Source organism: Monodon monoceros, unplaced genomic scaffold, assembly GCF_005190385.1.
Source record: "Monodon monoceros isolate NGI ecotype Baffin Bay Population unplaced genomic scaffold, NGI_Narwhal_1 Super_Scaffold_11, whole genome shotgun sequence".
Lineage (NCBI taxonomy): Eukaryota > Metazoa > Chordata > Mammalia > Artiodactyla > Monodontidae > Monodon > Monodon monoceros.
This window is the reverse complement of record NW_021703767.1, coordinates 58,020,630-58,042,440: the sequence shown is the minus strand read 5'-3', so window position 1 is coordinate 58,042,440 and position 21,811 is coordinate 58,020,630. Positions and strand designations below refer to the sequence as shown.

At 38.2% G+C, this 21,811-nt stretch overlaps 1 protein-coding gene across 1 annotated transcript in view; it reads right to left on the bottom strand.

The window, feature by feature from the left end:
- The window catches only part of CD96 (CD96 molecule), an 88,565-nt gene extending 67,894 nt beyond the window's left edge, over window positions 1–20,671 (bottom strand). The window contains 4 exon segments of the mRNA XM_029213711.1: window positions 5,985–6,109; window positions 17,896–18,105; window positions 18,108–18,251; window positions 20,611–20,671. Coding sequence (XP_029069544.1) covers window positions 5,985–6,109; window positions 17,896–18,105; window positions 18,108–18,251; window positions 20,611–20,671 — 540 coding nt within the window.
- Between the last annotated feature and the right edge of the window lie 1,140 nt (window positions 20,672–21,811).

Sequence of the window (21,811 nt, the reverse complement as noted above, 5' to 3'; positions counted from 1 at the left end):
ATATATATAATATATATAATATATATATTATATATATAATATATATAATATAATATAATATATTATAAAATATATTATATAGTTTTATATAAATATAAAACTATAATTATATAATTATAATATAATTATATTATATAACTACAATTATCCCCTTTTGTGGATGATAGAACTAAAACTCAGGCTGGGCAATGTATCCAAGGCCAACGTATAGAATTCTGAGACAAAAGGAAAAATATGTATCCCTATATGCACTTATCAAAATATTCTCCCATATTTTGCCTCAATGGAAAAAATTAATAAACTCTCTACAACTTAACATTTTGAAAAATGACTACATGAAGCCATGCATTGCTCAATCTTTTCTCCTGCCCTTGTCAACCTTCAAACCCACACCCGTGGGGGGCATGATGCCATGAAGACCAAGGAACCACAGGCTGATTGGAAAATCCTGTTCTTTGAACAGCACAGCAGGATCTCAAAACAAACAAAAAACATTGTGCCTTTATTTTAAAATTCGACATTTTGTTCATCATGGATTTTCCCTAAATTTTGATTTTTAAAAATATTTTATTAAGATATATATCTTGATTACTGATTTCTTGGGGCACTTCCTTAAATTTTGCACCCAAGGTGAGGACCCTACTCACTTCACCCTAATCCTAGCTCCTAGGTCATACAGCTATTAAATGTAGAGCCAGGATTTGAAAACAACAATTTCCCTTGAAAAGCCATGCTATTAATGCCTTTGCTACATACTGCTTCACAAAAGTAGTAGAATGGACAGTCCTTGACTTTTCTGCTGAGAGTCTGTTTGAGGAGAAGAAAAATTCACAAGAAAAACAAATAGAAAATCAGGACCCATAGAAGAAAAATAAATGCATAATAACATACAGGAGTTGGATAAAATAATTAGCATGATGAGGGCTGGGAGGGTTCATATTGAATCACGGAAAACTCCTCCTGAATGTCTCTTAATGACCTCACAAACCCTAAAATAATTTGCAGAGGGGTTCCTATTTTAGTACTAGAATCAGAATTTTCAATGCAGAAAAGAGATCATGGAACTATTTGATTTAGTGAGGTGACCTCATCTCCATGTCAGGGCTGGCAGTGGTGGCCACAGGACAAGTAGGTGCTGAGTGTATACAGCCCATTCAATAAACTCTGTTAACTGCATCGATTGTTACTTCTTTATCTCCTAACTGCTTCCTATCTTCACTTTGCTCCATTTATTCTCCATCCAGTCAGTGCTGTCAAGTAGGGTCCTTGCAAAGCTCCCCATGTCCATTTTATAGAAGTCCACAACAATATTCTTCCAATCATCATAATTGGTTGTCAACACTTTGTAGGTTGGCTAACACTTCATTTTTTTTTTAACCTCTTTATTGGAGTATAATTGCTTTACAATGGTGTGCTAGTTTCTGCTGTATAACAAAGTGAATCAGCTATACATATACATATATCCCCATGTCCCCTCCCTCTTGCATCTCCCTCCCACCCTCCCTATCCCACCCCTCTAGGTGGTCACAAAGCACCAAGCTGATATCCCTGTGCTATGCGGCTGCTTCCCACTAGCTATCTATTTTACATCTGGTAGTGTATATATGTCCATGCCACTCTCTCACTTTGTCCCAGCTTACCCTTCCCCCTCCCCATGTCCTCAAGTCCATTCTCTAGTAGGTCTGCATCTTTATTCCCATCCTGCCCCTAGGTTCTTCATAACCATTTTTTTTTTTAGATTCTATATATATGTGTTAGCATACGGTATTTGTTAACACATCATTTTTGATTATGGTGAAGACAGGGTCAGTTGCCATCAGGTAGAAGGTGACAGCTTTCTTTTCTGAATAGCTAGGCTTCCCATAGGCATGGAAAACCAATATTGTTGATGGTACCATTTCGATTTTTGTTCACATATAGAACATTACAAGTAATAAAGAAGAGAATATTTAAAAGAGACATTTATAGATAAAAATTTATAGAAGCATAAGCATCTAGGTTTTAGTTATATACCTTTATCACTAATATTGAACTGTGTGAATCTGGTATGCTTCTCATTTTCTTTTCATGATTTTAAAGAGAAAAGTCATGGATTTCTCTTTATCCACCAAGTTTGGGAACAAACATTCCCTCATCACCTCCCCCACTCCCACTCCCACTATGTGCTCACAGGTCCCAGGGTCTTGGTGTAGTACATGTCTGTTGTTTGCTGGCTTTAATTATCCAGCTCAGACATGACCTAAGAGGCTTTTCCAGGTACATTTAGTCAGAATCAAATTATTTTCCCTCTATGTTGCTAGTTTTTACATTTTTATTAAAGTTGTATTTCATGGTAGGAAACATGTTCAATATAGTTTTGTATCCCTGCAGGACCTAGCACTTAAAACAGATTCACATATGTTTGTTAGACTGAACTGAAATTTATACTGTGGGAAATCAGGATGATAGTTTGGAATGAACGCAGAATATTAGACTGTATTTAGAAGCTCCCAGAATAAGCCCGCAGAATTTCCCTGTTGACTGCATGCTTGTGCCCCAGGACATAAACTAGGAAAAATAGCATTTGTCCTTTCTCTACCAACTGCACTCCATCTAAATACACACATTCTGTGACTTTTTCTACATCATCCAACCATGCACATGGAGCCTCAGCTGACACCGAGGGTTAGCCCTTTGCGTTTACTTAGTTACCTCTCTTTCTAGATAAATGTTGGATATACAATTTGCACCAGATGCCTTTCTACTTCAGTGTAGTCATGATCCTGGAATGTAACATTCCAAAATGCAAAGGATCTGCTCCATGAACACATTTAACGCAGCGTTAGCATGGGATCAGAGACACCCAGCAAATAATATTTTTATGATAACTGAGAATCCCAATAATCACCTTTATCATGAGGGTCATAACTGAATTAATTAGATTTTATAAAATTCCACATACAAGACATGGCTTTTGCTTTCCAGTGACTTAGATTAAACTAATTTTAGTTTGTCAAATTGTTTCCAGGGTTTAATGCAGGACTTGAAGTGGAAGCACTTTGCAGCTCCCCAGAGTTACTGAGTTCAATAAAGCAGGTTTCTACCCTCCTGGGCTCATCTTCACCATCTCTACTTTTTTAACTTTTTTCTAAAAGCCACATTATATCATGTCTGTTAAGAACAACTGGTTATCATTATGATTACTGCTGCCAGTTTAACAAGAAACTAAAGCACTAAAAAATGGATTGAGGGGATATTTATGTTCTCTTCTGACCTACAACAGTTATGACATAAAGAACTGTAGTTTATTCCTTAATAATGGGAGATTAGATGATTTCATCTCAGGCTTGCTGAATCCCACAGTGCCAGCAGTATGGAGTATGGATGTAAATTAGAGGAGTAAATAGATTTTGACATTTTAAAAGGGAATGCACAGTTGGAATTTGATCAGCACATTTGCCAATACAATGTTCCCTGTGAAAAGAAGTTTCTTTCAAAAAGTTCCTCAAGTTGTCTCAATTATGATGCGTTCTTTAAACTGAGAGCATGGCTTGAAGTTCCAGTAGAAGTTAAGGACTCACTCTCTCACTGTGTGACCTTAGGTGCAATCTCTCCATCCCTTATTTATCCTAAATATGTTGGCAGGATTCACAGATAATGTTAGTTTCTTTGAAGAAAACTGTTACATAGAGGATGTCTTATCAGTTATCTAGTCATTGATACTTAATGAGCTGCTCATTAACCAATCAGACAGCCAGCATGAGGTTTAGTGATCATCCATTTAATATGAGGCCAACGAATAGGACTGTGAGGGAAGGGGACAAAGATAAATGAAACAATTCAATTATGTATTAGATATTTACTAAGTGCCTATGTTCTAGGCACTATACTAGATGCTAGGGATTTTTGAAATAAGTGATGCAGCTTTTTGCCCTGGAGAAGCTCAGCGTCACAGAAAAGACATAAGCTGACTGAAAGCTTTAACATTTGCTTGGAAAAACAGATTAGACACCCTTCAGATAAGATAAGCTCACTAGGGCTTCCCTGGTGGCGCAGTGGTGGAGGGTCCGCCTGCCGATGCAGGGGACACGGGTTCGTGCCCCGGTCCGGGAAGATCCCACATGCTGCGGAGCGGCTGGGCCCATGAGCCATGGTCGCTGAGCCTGCGCGTCCGCAGCCTATGCTCCGCAACGGGAGAGGCCACAACAGTGAGAGGCCGCGTACCGCAAAAAAAAAAAAAAAAAAAAAGATAAGTTCACTACAGATCAACTGACTAGCCAGCAAAAATCTGTACAGTAAAGCTTATTAAACTTTAGTCTTTTTAAACTTTTTTTGTCTTTTATTTTTTTATTATTATTCTTTTTAAAATTTTTATTTTATGTTGGAGTATTGTTGATTAGCAATGTTTTGTTGGTTTCAGGTGTACAGCAAAGTGATTCAATTATATATATATACATGTATCTGTTCTTTTTCAAATTCTTTTCCCACTTAGGTTATTACAGAATATTGAGCACAGGGAACTCTGCTCAATATTCTGTAAACTTTAGTCTTATTTACTACTATTAGACTTTACTATTCCCATTGATAGTGAATTTGTGATAATTAGGGTAGAAACGTTTCACCCATTGGTGGTATATATTAATAATGTAAACAAGGTATAGATACTGCATTTTCATTACAGTAATGTTTAGTGCAGCAGGTTTCTGACTTCCTGACATAACCTCCACTTTAAAATTTTTTTTCTAAGAACCACTCTGTACCACATTTGTTAAGAACAATTGACTTATACTAATGATGGGTATAATGTCAGGCAGGAAGTCTTACATTTTGGAAACCAAACCCTAAAAGGGGGAAAAAAATGTGGTTTTTGACAGATGACAAGGAGACATTGTAGATTTTAGGACAATTTGAGAAAGTTATTTTACAGTATCTTTTGATCCTACTGACTATCCAAAAATATCTAGACAGTAAAAAATTATCAGTAGGTTGTATTTTAAGGCCTACTTGCAAGTCAGTTATTTTGGATTTGGCACCATCCTCAGAGAAATCTTTTTATATGAAGGTTCTAGTTTCCAAGACAGCCCACAAAAATCTATTCACTTGTAACACGAATGATCAACCATGCGAGTACAGTATTTTGCAGGTGGTATCAGCAGATATGTTCACGGACAACTATTAGTTCTGTAAGAATTTTTAACTCTTGTGTTTTCATTTTCATGATGATATGAAAAATTAATATAGTCATATTCTGGATCACCTAAATAAACACCCTATTACATGATTCTCGAAAGCGTGTTTATGGTTATCTTTATAATTGTGTAAGACTTGTGGTATCAACTGATTTAACAGTAGTACTAGAGGTCTACTGTATATACTGGTTAAGAGCTGGCTGGCTTGCCTTGGAAAATTTCTCATAAAAATCCAGATTTCTGTTTTGTTTTATTCTTTTAAGTCAGAAAATATGGCAACTACGGGCCTGTGGCAATAATAGAGCTGGGCAGTGACTGTTTCTTATTCAGCTCCTGCTTCTCTCATGCACATTTTCTCCCTATATTTGATAAGCATTAGAGTTTGTGCTTCCCAATCTAAGCAATGTTATATTTTCCAGAATGGAGTAGTAAGGGTTCTGGGAAAAGGTAGTCTACACCTCTGCACATGTGTGTAAACAAGTGTGTGTGAGTAGGAGCTTCTGCGGGATGTGGCTCCTCTCGGGGGCACCATCCCACTTTTTTCTCTCTGTAATCACAGTTTAGTATATAGCTTGAAATATAAACTAACCTTGAGGAACTAATTTCTAAGCTCCTGCATTCACAGACCCAGAGGCTTGCTGAGTTGCAAGGAATCCTAGCGTCCTTCTTTCCCTCCCCTGGCTACTCCCCAACCTTCCACATAATGCCTGCCTCTCATCCAGCATGTTTCCTTCCCTATTATTACTTGTTATTCATTTTTACTTCATTAATATTTAAAGATCATTGCAGTTATTCACTGAAAAGGGCAACACTTACCACCAACCATGCGAAGGTGAGCTCAGATGAAATTTCTAAGGAGATATTTTGAAAGCACGGTATTTCCAGAGTCTGATTTATCTCTATTTCTATTGTATGGTTGCTTCTCCATTCATCCTGTGTAACTGTAACAAAACATAAGGTAGAAAAGACATGGATCTGTGATTGGTTTGTAAAGTGCTTTTAATCCAAGAAGTGAGAACAGTTTTAGTATAGAGATTCATCTATCCTCAGGGTACACCTATGAAGGGGACCCCACCCACAGTCCTCGTATAAATGGCAAAAGAGTCACTGAGAAGCACAGAGTTGTTTCTCACTGAAAAACTATAGGGAAACTACCCTAACAGAATCCAGCTCACAGCTTGTTATGTTCCTCTGCTTTAACCCCAAATTGGTGCTTTAGGCTTCAGATCACATTTCCTGGATCAGGTAGAACATAAAATGTTATAACCTAGCCTCTAACTGTCTTTTTAAAAATTTTAATAGACAGTTACTTTTAGAGAACTTTTAAGTTCATAGCAAAATTGAGTGGAAAGTACAGAGTTTCCATATATCCCCTGTCCCACCCATGCACAGCCTCCCCCATTACTAACACTCCTAACCACAGTGTTGCCTTCGTTACAATCAATGAACCGACATCAAACACATCATCACCCAAAGGCCATAGTTTACTTACATTAGGGTTCATTCTTGGTGTTATACATTCCATGAATTTTGACAAATGTCTGACATGTATCCACTTTTGTAGTATCATATAGAATAGTTTCACTGACCTAAAAATCCTCTGTGCTCTGCCTATTCATACCTTCCTCCTACCAAACTCCTGACATATGCTGATCTTTTTACTGTTTTCATACCTAATTGTCATTTTAGAGCTTATAAATATTTCTCCAAAGAAGAAATGACACAGAAAAACACATAAGGACTCCAAGGAAGCACCATTAATAAATTATTTTCATTTTAAAAGTGATATTAGATGAAGTTTTGTAGTCTCTCTTTTCAGGATGGTGATATATATATATATACATACACACATATATATACATATGTAAGCAAACTATAATAATGTCAAAAATAACTTATAGGACTTCCCTCGTGGTGCAGTGGTTAAGAATCTGCCTGCCAATGCAGGGAACACGGGTTCCAGCCCCGAGCCGGGAAGATCCCACATGCTGCGGAGCAACTGAGCCCGTGCACCACAACTACTCAGCCTGAGCTCTAGAGCCTGTGTGCCACAACTACTGAGCCTGCACTCTAGAGCCCATGCTCAGCAACAAGGGAAGCCACCGCAATGAGAAGCCTGTGCACCACAGCAAAGACTAGCCCCCGCTCGCCCCAACTAGAGAAAGCCCACGCGCTGCAATAAAGACCCAGCGCAGGGCTTCCCTGGTGGCGCAGTGGTTGAGAGTCCGCCTGCCGATGCAAGGGACACGGGTTCGTGCCCTGGTCCAGGAAGATCCCGCATGTCGCAGAGCGGCTGGGCCCGTGAGCCATGGCCGCTGAGCCTGTGCGTCCGGAGCCTGCGCTCCGCAACGGGAGAGGCCACAACAGTGAGAGGCCCGCATACCGAAAGACCCAATGCAGCCAAAAATAAATTTTAAAAAATAAATTAAAAAAAATTATAAATGAAAACAATTCTATCATCCTAATATCCTGAAAATCTTATTTCTTTTTTTCTACATCTATACAAATCTTATTTGTATGCATGTATTTTTTTTCATACTTTGCAATTTTATTAACCAAAAAGTGTTACCTATATTTTTACTTAAAATGTTTTGCATGATTCTTAAGCTATTTGTGGTTGAAATTCTTAGATGCTTTATGTCATATATACACATCATCATTTGTTTAGTAATTTTCAATTATTGAAGCATATGCTTTTTCAGTTTGGGTTTTTACCTTATTTAAACTATTACAATCTTTATAGCAAGGGTCGTCCTTAAACTAACAGCTTTCTTCTGACCATTCAGCTACTTAAGATAAATTCCCTGAAGTATAACGAATGGATCATGGGGTACGAACATCCTCATTATTATCAACAGCACATTTTTTAAAAAATAATTGGATATTTTGAAAGTTATACCTAGCCTTTAGAACTTCATTGTGTTTCAAGCTCTCATCAGTATCAGCTGTCCTCTTCACTGATAACTCTCTCCTCCCCCCCTTCCTTAATTGAAGCCAGGCCTTCCCATTGGGGCCCATCTTCCCCTCATCATTCTCAGACAGTGGTTGTTTGTTTTCTTATACCCTTATTTCCTCAAGATCAGGAGATGGAATCAGTGCCTTCTTTGCTTTCTACTGCTGCTTCAAAATATTACTCCAACCCCATAATTTAAAAAACAAAACAAAACAATAAAACCCTTGTCTTTTATGGTTAAAGGCATTTAACTATAACAGTACTTCCAAATGGAGTTACTTGTATATCACTATGAAACTTTTTTTGCCATGTTTGCATACCACCATTAATATTATTGATTTTATTTTTGAGATTATTGTAACTTTTCGACTTATATCAGTTTATTTTATTTTAAAAAATTTTTTTAATGAGAGAAATTTTATTTTATTTATTTTTTTGGCTGCATTGGGTCTTCATTGCTGCACGCGGGCTGTTCTCTAGTTGTGGCAAGCGGGGCCTACCCTTCGTTGAGGTGCACAGCTGTGGCACGTGGGCTTAGTAGTTGTGGCTCACGGGCTCTAGAGAGCAAGCTCAGTGGTTGTGGTGCACAGGCTTAGCTGCTCCGCGGCATGTGGGATCTTCCTGGACCAGGGCTCAAACCCGTGTCCCCTCCATTGGCAGGCGGATCCTTAACCACTGCACCACCAGGGAAGAACCTATCAGTTTATTTTAAACAGAGACTGACCTAGGCACACATTTGTGTAGTTTATGAAATCCACTTGGTACATTAACTCTATTTTAATGTGCATTACCCAAATACATAAGTATTAAATTCTTTGTAAAGTTTGTCCAGATTCTGGGAAGCTGGAAATACAAGTGGCATAACTTTTTGAATATTCCTGAAATTCCTAATAAAAACAGACTAACTAGAGTAGCAAAACTAAACACAATATCTACAGCAATATCTGCGGGAACACTAAATAACAATATATCACCATTAATAGGTGGAGACAAACCACTAGGCCACTGTGATATCAGCAACTGTGCAAAAAGAAACAGGAAAATCAGCTGGGCTCCTGATGGCCCTTAGAACTAGAGAACTCTCCCCCTGCCCCAGAAAAAAACCAACAGGCAATCACTGGGAAAAAAGGCAGACTAATCTGAGAATAGCAGCAGAAATGCAGAAAGAAGTATGTAGGCACCAAATTACCAGAGCCTTCTAGGGAAAGAAGAAAAGGCTTGTCGGTGCTAGAGCAGAGGGGACTCTTCAGACATATCCCATACTGAGAAGAAACCCCTGGGAGTAGAATCCAAATTAAACAGGACAGGCCCAACAGGAGAAAGCAAAGAGGCAATTTAGATAAAAGTGAGGGATAGGAGGAAAGGAAGTACATCTCACAAAGTACAGTGGCATATAATTTACCTTGAACATAACAGAAGAGAGAGCTCTAGAGAAACTGAAGACTCTAGAAAAGATAGCCTGGCCCACTCTTCCATGATAAAAATCAAAATCCATTTAACTTAAACATACTTAGATCGAGCAATAGAAAAGAAATGGGGTAGAATCACATGTAAAGATACCATAAGAAAAAAAAAGAGAGAACAAAGTAACATTCCTACAACAATAACAGCATATTAGAAAGACATGGCTTCAAAATAAATAAAAACTATAGCCTACTTATTCAAAATGAGCTAAAAGAAATAAAGAAAATGATATAAGCTATGAGAAAATTTAGAAAGACTAGTAAATGAGTCAATTGGAGAGAAGAAAGTTTATAAAAGATAAGTGAGAGAATTCAGGAAAGGGTTGGAAATAATAAGTTTTGAAAATCATTTCAGAAATTAAGAGCAAACTAGAACAAAACCAAGAATATATTAACACAAAAGCTAATGCATTAAAAGAAATTTAAAAAATAGAATGAGGGAAATTTTTAAAAGAAATAAGTTAATAAATAATGAATTTTAAAAGAAAAAAGAGGTAAAAGGGATTCAAAGAAAGAGACAGGCAAAGAAGATAAAAAGTATGCTTAACAGAAGATACTCAAGGAAATAAACAATAGACAGAAAAAATACTGAAAATTATAATTCAAGTACAATTTCTTAAAATAAAATGACTAGAAAATACATATTAAAAGATTATACTGCAAAAGTAGGAAAATAGTCTCAGAATGGACATTAAGCATTTTCTTATAAAAGTATTAAACAAAGTCAGTTCTGGGGAAAGAAAATCAAATTGTTATTAACTTTTGGACAGCAAATCTTTATGTCAGAAAATAATATAGTAACATATCGAATATACTCAAGGAAAGAAAATATGAGGCAAGGATATTACATTCAGTCTTTAATATGAAGACTATAAAAATCATGTTAGAGTCATGCAAGAACTCAGGGAATATTGCCCCATGAACATTTCCTGAGGATTCTCCAATAGAATATACTTCAAACTGAAGAGACATTCACATAAAGTCTAGGGGTAAGTGTTGAATATATATTTACCTTTAGCACTAAGAATAAATAATTGTTATAAGAGAGTAGTAATGAATATGTATTTTTAAATAAAGATACAACATAAGTATCAAAAACGCAGATGAGGCGGGGATTGAGGTTTTGCGGGCATGAAGATGTCAGTGAAAAAAGATATGTATAAAACTGAGCAAATGTGTTAAAAAAATCACAATTTTCAGGGCCCTGGAAATTGACCAAAGACAAACATTTAATTGGGAAGCATTTCTTCCTGAAAAACCACTAGAGTTTCAATAAGAACAGTAGGAGTCTTTAGCCTTCTTGCTTAGGGATCCTTCTATCCCCTTTCCTGACTAGGTCAGTGAGAAAGGTAGTTTCACCGTCTTAGAGCTGGCTACAAAACCCAGCAGCTTTTCTTCCGAAAGGGGAAGACTTAAATTAGGTCTGAGCATGAAAATCCTTCACTTTGTCAGCTAACAGGGACAAACTTGGTAGGAAACAGAGAAAAACTGACGCTTGGTTAGCCTGGGTTTGCAGTCTCATTTGGGATGAGGGGCAGACCAGATAGACAGTTAACATGGAGATTCTAGAAATCAGAGAGTCATATAATAGCTGACATAAATTCTCTACATATCTCAGGCTGACTGGGAAAATATACACATGAGTCGGGGGGACCTAAGAGAACCCAGTGAAAAGTGAAAGCCAAGGGAGGTACTACTGTCGCAATATTGAAGGCACTCCCTAACCCCGCCTCCACAGACATCTATGTGTAGAGGGTGGAAGCCTATTGGGCTTGAGGTATTTGAGCACAATTTTTGCCAAATTCATTTGTGGACCAACAAAGGGGCTTTGCCAATGTAGGGGCAACTCCTTGGAAGCCAAACTAAAGACATAAGAATTATAGTAAAAAGCTAAGCAGAGATTTCAATGGCCACACACTGCAAAGGAGACAGATTTTGCAATTTAAATATGGGTAAGTTACTAAAATTTTGAAAAACCCACAGAATCTAGAGTTGTCGCATTATGGGTTTTTTGTTTTTGTTTTTACGTTTAGCTTTCAACAAAAAATGAGGACATATGAAGGAAACAGGAAAGTGTGATCCATACTCAAGAAAAAAGCAGTTCATTGAAACTGACTCTGAGCAGATCCTACATGGGATTTAACAGACTTCAAAGCAGCTATTAAAAGTATGTTCAAAGGATTAAGCAAAATATGATGGCAATGACTCAATACATAGGGAATTTTAGTGAGGATAAAATGAACCAGATGGTTATTCTAGAGTTGAAAAGTCAATAATAAAAATAAAAAATTCACTGGGAATTCTCAACAGCCAATTTGAGATGGCAGAAGAAAAAAATCAGTATGTCTGAATAATGATTAATATAAATTATCTAATCTGAATAGCAGAGAGAAAGACGATTGAAGGAAAACAAAGAGTTTCAGAGCCATATAGGACAATATCAAGTGTCCTAACACATATGTAATTAGAGTCATAGAAGAAGAGATGAAACAGAGGGGGACAGAACAAATATTTGAAGAAACAAAGACCAAAAACTGCATATTTGATTTTTAAAAAATGTCCCCAAATTAATCTACACATTCAAGAACTTTAAAACCTTAATACGATAAATACAAAGAAACACCCAACTAGGCATGTCATAATCAAACTGCTGAAAGCCAAAACAAAGAGAAAAGTAGGAAAGCAGTGATTGAAATCAGTAAGGAAAAAGCCCCAAACTTATCACATGCAGGGACCAATAATAGAATTAATGGCTCTTGTCTCACTAGAAACAATGGAGATCAGAAGACATATTCAAAATACTGAAAGAAAAAACAGTCCACTAAGAATTCTACAGTCATTGAAAATATCATTCAAAAATAAAAATGAAAAAAAGAAAAACCAGAATTCATGGCAAGTAGATTCGTTTTATATGAAATTCTAAAGTAAGTCCTTCAGGCTGAAAGAAAATGACACCAAATAGTAACTTCACTCCATGGGATGGAAAGAAGAGCATAGGAAATGGTAAATATATGGGTCAATATAAAATATATACATTTTTTTTCTTCTCAATTTCTTTAAGAACATGAAATTCTTTAAACCATTAATTGCGGCACTGTTCTGTTGGGTATGTTATAGGAGATCATTCATGTGTCTGTTTTTTGTCTACTTTTTCTTTTTCACAACTTACTCCAGCACATCCTTTCCTTTTGCTATTATTGTCAATAATAACACAATATATATTCTTTATATATGTAATACATATAATAAACTGCATACATAGAAAAAATAGAAACATTGGAGTTAGCCAACAAGGACATTAACTCTTTTTAACATATTTAAGAATAGAGAAAGAGATGAAGGAACTACATGAAAAGATGAATAATTTCATCAAAGAATTAAAAATCTAAAAAAAAAATAACTTAAAAATATAACATCAGAAATTAAGAATGAATTTGATGAGACTGAAAACTTACTGGATACCAAGAAAAATAAGATTCGTGAACTGGAAAATAGGTCAATAGAAAATTTCTAAACTGAACCATAGGAAGGAAAAAAAGTAGGAAATACAGAAAGAAAAGTATTAGAAATCATAAAAAAATATATTTAGTTACAATTTTTAACACTAGAAACCTAACATCACAAATTTAAATGCTAATTTAAAAAAACATGCAAGTGTGAGAAATAACATGAGTGAATTTCTGTATAATCTGGGAATGGGGAAAACTTTTCTTAACTATGACTCAAAATTAGAACCAATAAGGAAAAAAAGTGATATATTTTATGTCATAAATGTAAGAATTATGCTGCATTGGAAACAGTAGCATAAGAAAGTATGGACAGAGGACAAACTGAGAAAATATTTGCAATTTATATTATAAATGGTTAATAGATTTTATATGTGGGACATTTTCAGCCTAATAAGGATAATAACTATAATGAATTAAAACTCATTAATATGTTTAAATTCGTATAAATTCTTGATACTTAACACAAATACTTATTTATGGCCTAAGAATGCTAGTGAACCAACTCATTTTTAAATCCGGTAAATAAAGGGAAAGAACCAAGTGTCTATTCTGCTTTTCTTATACAAATTGTACATGTAGTAAATAATTGGTTCATGGGAGGAATTTCTCTTTATAAGAATACTTCACCTGATAAATGAAGGAATGATAGAATTAGAACATCACTCTTTGGCAGCCCATAATGAACGAATGGATCTAGGCAATACCCATCAGTGGCTGTTAACATCACACAATCAGACATTATGTAGCTCTGATGTAACTACACAACATCATCTATGAAATACTCTTGCCAGAAAATAAAAATAAATGTGATCAAATCTGTATACCTAACTAAAAGGTGAAAGAGGAACATGGAGATACCATGAGATGTGAAAAGCAAAACCCAGGCTGTGGGTAATTCTACAGGACAAATAATCAAATTTGCTCAACAAATGCATTGGAAAAGAAAAATAAGAAATGTAAGACAGCCTTCAGATTAAAAGGGAACAGACTGGTCAGAGGCAGGTGGTGGGGAGTAGGCAAAATGAGTGAAAGTGGCCAAAAGGTACAAGCTTCCAGTTACAAAATAAATAAATTCTGGGGATGTAATGTACAGCATGGTAACTAAAGTTAAAAATGTGTTTAAAAGGGCTTCCCTGGTGGCACAGTGGTTGAGAGTCCGCCAGCCGATGCAGGGGACACGGGTTCGTGCCCAGGTCCAGGAAGGTCCCACGTGCCGCGGAGCGGCTGGGCCCGTGAGCCATGGCCGCTGAGCCTGCGTGTCCGGAGCCTGTGCTCCGCAACGGGAGAGGCCACAACAGTGAGAGGCCCGCGTACCGCAAAAAAAAAAATAAAAGTGTTTAAAAGTTGCTAAAAGAGCACATCTTAAGGGTTCTTATCATAAGAAAAAAATTTTAACTGTGTGAAGTGATGGATGTTAACGGAACTTACTGTGGTGATCATTTTACAATATATACATATATCAAATCATCATGTTGTATACCTAAAATGAATACAATATGTCAATTATATCTCAATAAAACTGGGAAAAAAAGGTCAAAGAACACACTATGCCTTTAGACAGGGTAGTAGCATGTAGTTAGACTGAGATGATCAAGATTATATTATCCAGATTATTCCATTCTATTACCGGTACTATTACTCTGCTATTATAGTCTATACTACTTCTATTACCACACCTCCTCCTCCTTCTACTACCTTTCCTCCTTCTTCTCCTACTACTGCTTCTAACAACGACATTAACCGCCCCCAAGGCTTTTGTTGTAATCTGGGAAATTAAAGCCATATTGTACTTTTTAGAACTAATCCTAACAACTACACATTTCAGGCACATTAAAGTCTCACAGTCTGAAGCATTGTAGGATCCAGTAGCGTCAAATGATGGAAACCTGGATGACAATAACCCAAGGCTTGACTCAGAGAACTGCGTTTCTTGGAATAACCCTAAAACTAACCTAAAAGGAAACCCTGTCAAGTGAAAATGAAAAAAGAAGCAAATGCCAAACAGTGTGTTACATTTCTACCCTCATCCACAGCCTCAGAGCACTAGCTCACACAAAGGAACAAGGTATAGTGAAGAGAAGAGTCCCTTCTCAGCTAGGCACTCCAGGAACATGGGGACAGGATTTAGACACACTGTTTTGTGAGCAGGCAGGGAGGAGAATGACTCTGCAGACAACAGAAAGGAAACAGAAAGAGGTCCCAACCACCTCTGGTCCCTCAGCATTTTCATATTTAGATTCTCATACACCACTTCAATTTGCATTTGTTCGTGTATTGCACATACTTGCACTCATGTGTGCTTTGCTTACCCAACCAGCCTGTAAACCTGAAGATCTCCCAGGGTTGTGAGAGGGAAATAGCAAGAGAGAGAGGAGAAGGAGTGAAGATCAAAAGAATAAAGGGGAAAAAGATGTCATGAGGCGGGATTTGACAGGGCTTTTGAGTGACAACTGCCCGTCTAAGTATCTGCCCCTTAGCTTTATACTAGGCTTACATTTTTGATCACTCTGTGGTGAAAGAGTTCTTTCCCTTTCTGTTTTTCTCTTTTCTATTTTGCTCCCTTTGTACCCAAACACACAATACCAGAACCATTTCTCTAACATCGAGGCCATTGTTTTTTCCATCTGGTCCGGCAGATCAAGAGCAAAGTTACAGTCAGAAGACTGGGAAATGGACAACCACAAAGCATGTATACTTGGCTTCTGCCTCCCCAGTGATTTGCAGTTTTTAGTAGTTACAAGCTTGGCCCTTTATTTTAAGAAATACACTTTCCCTCAAAGGCAACACCACTCTCCTTTCTGAATGGCACTGTACCTCTTCTCCACTGCTGTCTTTATGTTGAGCCATTCCCACCTCCTATTTCCTATACGGCACATTAATCCATGTTGTCAATTCTCCATGGAATAAACACTAGGTCCTCACATATGCAGTAGCATAGTTTACAGTTTTAGGAAGAAGACCCAAAATCTTTGTCTAAAGCCAAGGTCAGTGTGTACTTGTGCTAATGTGTGGCACATGTTTTGTTGGGCTCCATATCAGGCAGACACAAAAGGAGAGGGCGGAAGACTCATTTTCAATGAGACCTGAGATATAGAGTTCACTCATTATTATTTTTACTATTCATAATGAAAAGTACCATTTTCCAAACTCTTACTCTTGGGCAGGAACTATGCTAAGTGCTTTACACAGATTATCTCATCTAACCGTCAAAATAACGGTACCTGTGAAGGAGTTCCTATAATTATCCGTATTTGTTATATCAGGAAACAAAAACTTAGGGACTTAGAAGAACCCGGCGAAGATGAAATATATAGTGAATGACAGAGCCAACATTCAAATCCAGGCCACCTGATGCCAAAATATATGTAGGCAAACACTGTTCTATACAGGTCTTCTCATTTCTCTTCACTCAACCCCCACCATCCCAACCTATCCCCAAATGAAGTATTTTTTCCTTGGAAAACAGCAATGGGAATGGGGCATTGTTAAGGTAGAGGTAGAAGAGATCCTGCTCTATAGCTGGACTGCCCAACACCATGCATGCTCTTATCTCTTGAGAAGTGGAGAGGAAGTAATAAATCCATACCTGTTGTTTGTCCTGGGCAGCTCCATGCCTTCTTTAGCATAGCGTTCATGAGTTAGTTTTTGCTGTGCTTTTTTCATATAACACCAGGTCACTTTGCCCCTGAGTTAAAAACATTCCATTTCCAGTGCATTTTCCATTTGGCTTTTGTTTTCATCTTTTCCATTAGTATAAACGGAGATCATTTATTTTAGGACCAACTAATTTAGGGTAGGCATTACTGTCATCATTTTCCTGATGGGCTCAGAGAATGTACATGCCAGGCCCCAGGTGAAATTCTTTTCTAGCCAGAAAGGTACTAGAACTTTAACCTAGGATTCCTGCCTTCAAAGGCAGCCTTCTAAATCAAGAATGAGTGAATGCTACACATTCAGCAGCCTCCTTGGTACCTTTCCTTGCCTCATACTAAATATATCCAAATCCACTTTGATAAGTCCCCCCCATGCTGCTCTGATTCCTCTGCCTCCCATCTCAGTGAATGGCACCACCATTCAGGTGTGCTTGCCAGACGCATGCATGATTTTTCTCTCCCTTACTCATACTGCCATTGTTCTAGATCCACTCTATTACCAAGTCCTACCTGTTTAACGCTCAAAGCTCAAATTCGTCATCTTCTTTCTACACCTACCCAAACTATCACTCTGTCTCCTCTGGGCTACTGGTCTCCTAACTTGTCTCCACCTTCTCCTTCTCATCCCCCTTCACTTCATTCTCATACTGAAGCCAGGACCAGCTTTTTATAACACAAATTCAATCAGGCTATAAATGTCATGCCATCCTTTGGTTGAAAATACTCTGATGTCTTCCCAAGGCACTTAGATAAAAATCCAAACCTCAAACATGGCTGACAAAGTTCAGCATGATCTGGTCTCCCTTAATTCTGTACCGAAGTCCCACTGGCATCTTCCTATGTCCTCAAACACTACATAGCCCTTCATATCAGCTGTTCCTTGTCTCTGGATCACTCACAAACCTTCCACCTCCCAAATGGTGTTAATATCTACTAATCTTCAGACCTCAGCTCAGGTGTTGCTTTCTCAGAGTCAATTTTCCTGACTTCTATTATATTCTCTCACAAAATCACTATAGTCTTTACCACTTATCACTGGTGCAATTTTACATGTATTCTGGCACATGGCTGGCTCAGAACACATACTTGTTGAACAAATGAGAGGTGAACGAATGCATGTGCTTCCTTCCCCCTCCCAGACATGCTTACCATTTGTCTGAATCTGTAGGTGGTAGATTTTCGTCTGAATGCCCTCTGGGTACAGGGTGAAGCTACACTCATACTTCCCAGTGAGCAAGGAGGGCATGTTCCTTAAGTGCAGAGTCCACTTTGACACGTTCCTGGGAGCTTCTCTGAAAGCCACCAGCGACTCACAGGGGCTCCCACTGGCACAGTAAAAGCCACGTTGGGGATGATAAAGGCAATCAGGTCCAACTTATCAGTGACCTTGGACCACTGCAACTGCACCAAGAAGCCTTTCTTCTGTGTTTGGCGGGTCAGGTTGACATCAGAACCAGGTAATGCATAAATGTCTTCTTCTGCATTGAACGTTTCTTCCAATACTCCTGAAAAGGAAGGACGTGAGCCATCAGTTTGCATGATTCACACAGAGCGACTCAATGAGAAACCTTGGTTACTTTGGTGAAGTGAGGGAGCAGCTGGAACTTTCCTCCCTGGCTGACTTAGAGAGAGCTTGTTCCTGATCTAGACAGAGAAGCATAAGACTCAATACAAATGAGGAGGCATTTGCTTAAAGACACTAGAGGAAATTATTGACTTTTGAATGTCTATCACTTTGTCTATTGGTCTGTCCAAAAAATAATGCAAGTTCTCTGACTACCTGTGAAAAAAATTAAGCCTATTTAAAGATTGGAGCCCACTAGCAAGTTTATTATGACAACTACTCTTACAATGAATATAATTGGCTTTTTTTGTTTATGAATCAAAAGCACATAACATATAATAACACACAAATATTATTTTCTGAAACTGAAAAATAACTAATATGCGTATGTTTTTAAAAATATATGTTTACAAGAGGATTTTACGTAGGTTATTTTGTTTAATCCTCTGCACACACCAAAGGGTGATTTTTCTGTTTGTTTTTAAAATTTATTTATTTATTTATTTATTTATTTTTGGCTGTGTTGGGTCTTTGTTGCTGCATGCAGGCTTTCTCTAGTTGCAGTGAGCATGGGCTACTCTTCGTTGAGGTGCGCGGCTTCTCATTGTGGTGGCTTCTCTTGTTGTGGAGTATGGGCTCTATAGGCGCATGGGCTTCAGTAGTTGTGGAACACGGGCTCAGTAGTTGTGGCACACGGGCTCAGTAGTTGTGGCACACGGGCTCAGTAGTTGTGGCTCACGGGCTCTAGAGCGCAGGTTCAGTAGTTGTGACGCATGGCTTAGCTGCTCTGCAATATGGGGGATCTTCCCAAAAAGTGATCAAACCCGTGTCCCCTGCATTGGCAGGCGGATTCCTAACCACTGTGCCACCAGGGAAGTCCAAAGGGTGATGTTTGTTAACACTGTTTATCAAAGAGGAAACTGAGGCACAGAGAGATTAAGTGATTTGCTTAAAGTCACACCTCAGTAAAAGAACATTAATTTGGTTGTCTAGAGTCTGTGCTCCTTCTATAACCTTCATGACCTCCAAACTGCCTTCCAAATTGGTTGAGAAGAGTAAGAAATTTGACATTCAATATCAGAGGATCAAAAGGGCCATCATTTCCATGTAGTTAGGGTGCCTGAGGAAAGGATGGGGAAAAAAAAGCGGTAGAGGTTTCCACTAAAGATAACCCGCTGGTCAGCATCATCTATAATCAACACTGAAACACTAGACATGAAAGAAGATTCCCTCCCATCAGCTCTCTGACCAAATGGTACAGGACACTTACAGTATGTTAAGCACTGAGCCGTTGACATGCCTTCAATAGCGTAGGTCTCAGTTTTAGAATTAACATGGAATACTGTTACAGGAATGATATATTATTGTGACAAGTACCACTGAAGCTCACAAAGGAAAAAGATAAAAAGATGACAAGCAACCGAGAAAAAAACAGGCTCCAAAGGTACTGGACAAACGGGAGTTACTACACTTTTATGAATGCAAAAGTTTGGGTAGGCAGAGGTTACTGCAGCTTAACGCAGCTCCCTGTGAGCTCACCTTTGCCTGGTAATACATCTCTGATCCTATCTACAGCATTATATTCCAAAGTCTCCTTTGATTTAGAAATTCTCCTTTAAAAATCTTCATAACTATATCTGAAAAGCAGAGCTAATTCTTAAGACACTCGGGCTCACTCTAATACCCTCGTGCTACGGAATGCAGAACAAATCTCTCCTCCTGCTGTTTTTAAATAGGCCCTTTAGGCACTGGTCCCCGCTGTCATAAGGACCCTACTTTGTCTCCCAGGTCCATACCTACACATGCCTCATTAAAATTCAACGTATGTTCAGCTCCCAAAGATCTTAGTATTTGGAGGAGAAATTCTTGGCTATATCCAAAAGAGAAAGTATTTGAGAAAGAGAAAAGGTTGAGCCAGGAGCTCTGAGTCTTGATGGCTTGTGATTTTTCTAGTATTCCGGAGTTATTCTGACTATCACTTGGAGAGCATTTCATTTGCAAGAAGCACAATTTCCTAGTTACTCCAAGAGACCCTCTTAGAAAGAAAATGGGTGAAAATGTCTCAGAGCAGTGGCACAAACCACCCACTCCCTTCTTGTTTTTAGTGCTCATTTGTAATCCTTTCTAGACTCTTAACATCTCTCTGAGAGCTGCCACTTAAACACATAGCTGAAAACCTTAATAACAGTCTGCCTTTGGTGATCAATTTCGGCAGTAGCCACAAGGCATTTTAAATAAACAGAGGCCCCATTCCCCCCAAAGCAGCCGATCTGACAAGAAAGGACAACCAGAAGCCTTACCCCTGACAAAATGTATCTGGATGATGGAATAGACAGCACAGTATGTCCATTTTCCCCCCATAGTCTCCTGAAGGCCTCACACCAGCATTTCCATAATGATCACAGAAGTCAATAGATGCCTTTAACTAAGCAAACTCCAGCCACCCTGTTCGTGCTGAAAAAACGCCGCATCTACCAAACGCCTGTGTCTGTTTATCACTTGGCAAGACCCCGGGAAATGAAACGTAGACAGGAAAGTAATGTGGTTCAGAGCTGAGTATAACCTTCAACAGAACAATGTTGAAATTGTTCTCTGAAATCTTGTGTATCACCTTCGTTAAAAGCATTTTTAGTATCCAAAGATTCTCTCCTTCAGGATCTCTGTGTCAGTCAAGCTGCTTCTGAAATCCACACAAAGGAAGTCATGCAGAGCAGTTCATAATCTGCTTTTTATACATTTCTTTTCAAGAGCACAAAGTCATTTAACAAATGTGAGCTCAGTGTCTTTCATAATAGTTTTTCTGTTCAATTTTAAAATATGTTTTCTTTCCAGAATTGCTTCAGGGTGAAAGAACAAAGAATTAACAGGTTTAATTTTAATAAAATCTGAGAAGTAACAGAGGGTAGCTCCAGCTAAGAAATGGAATTTTAACGTCTCCCTTCTTTCAGGGAAACCCACATTCCCTGGAGGTGAGGAGGCGAGGGCTCCTTTTCCACCCTGTGTCTGGGATAGGCTGGTGGTCAAGTAGGGAATTCTCCCACCCTGCTGGCGGGAGGTCTGTTTTGATGATGACAGAAAAGCGTGTCTTTGCCTCAGCAAAGATCATGTAGAATAAGACAGAAACAATCAGAATCCAAAGGCAGAGAGAATCTCCCACCTCAGCTGGTTACCAGGCCCTGTTACATCCACCCACTTACTTCCATTTACTGAGGACCGGATTTCAGGGAAGTGACTCCTTGGTAAAAATCCCTGGTTATTCGCAGAAGGACATGATGACTGTTCCCTGTCAGACACAGCTGTATTGGTTTTCTACCTTGGGGTAAAATAGGCCGTCTTTACCTGCCAACATTAAGAAAAGAAACATTAGGCTGGAACTACAGCATAAGTTTAATGAACAAAGAACAAAAATGAATTAATATGTACCATCTTATGAACAATTGGTGAAATATTCTGTGACCCTAATCTCATTACTACCAGCAAGGCTAAAGACAAATGAGAAGA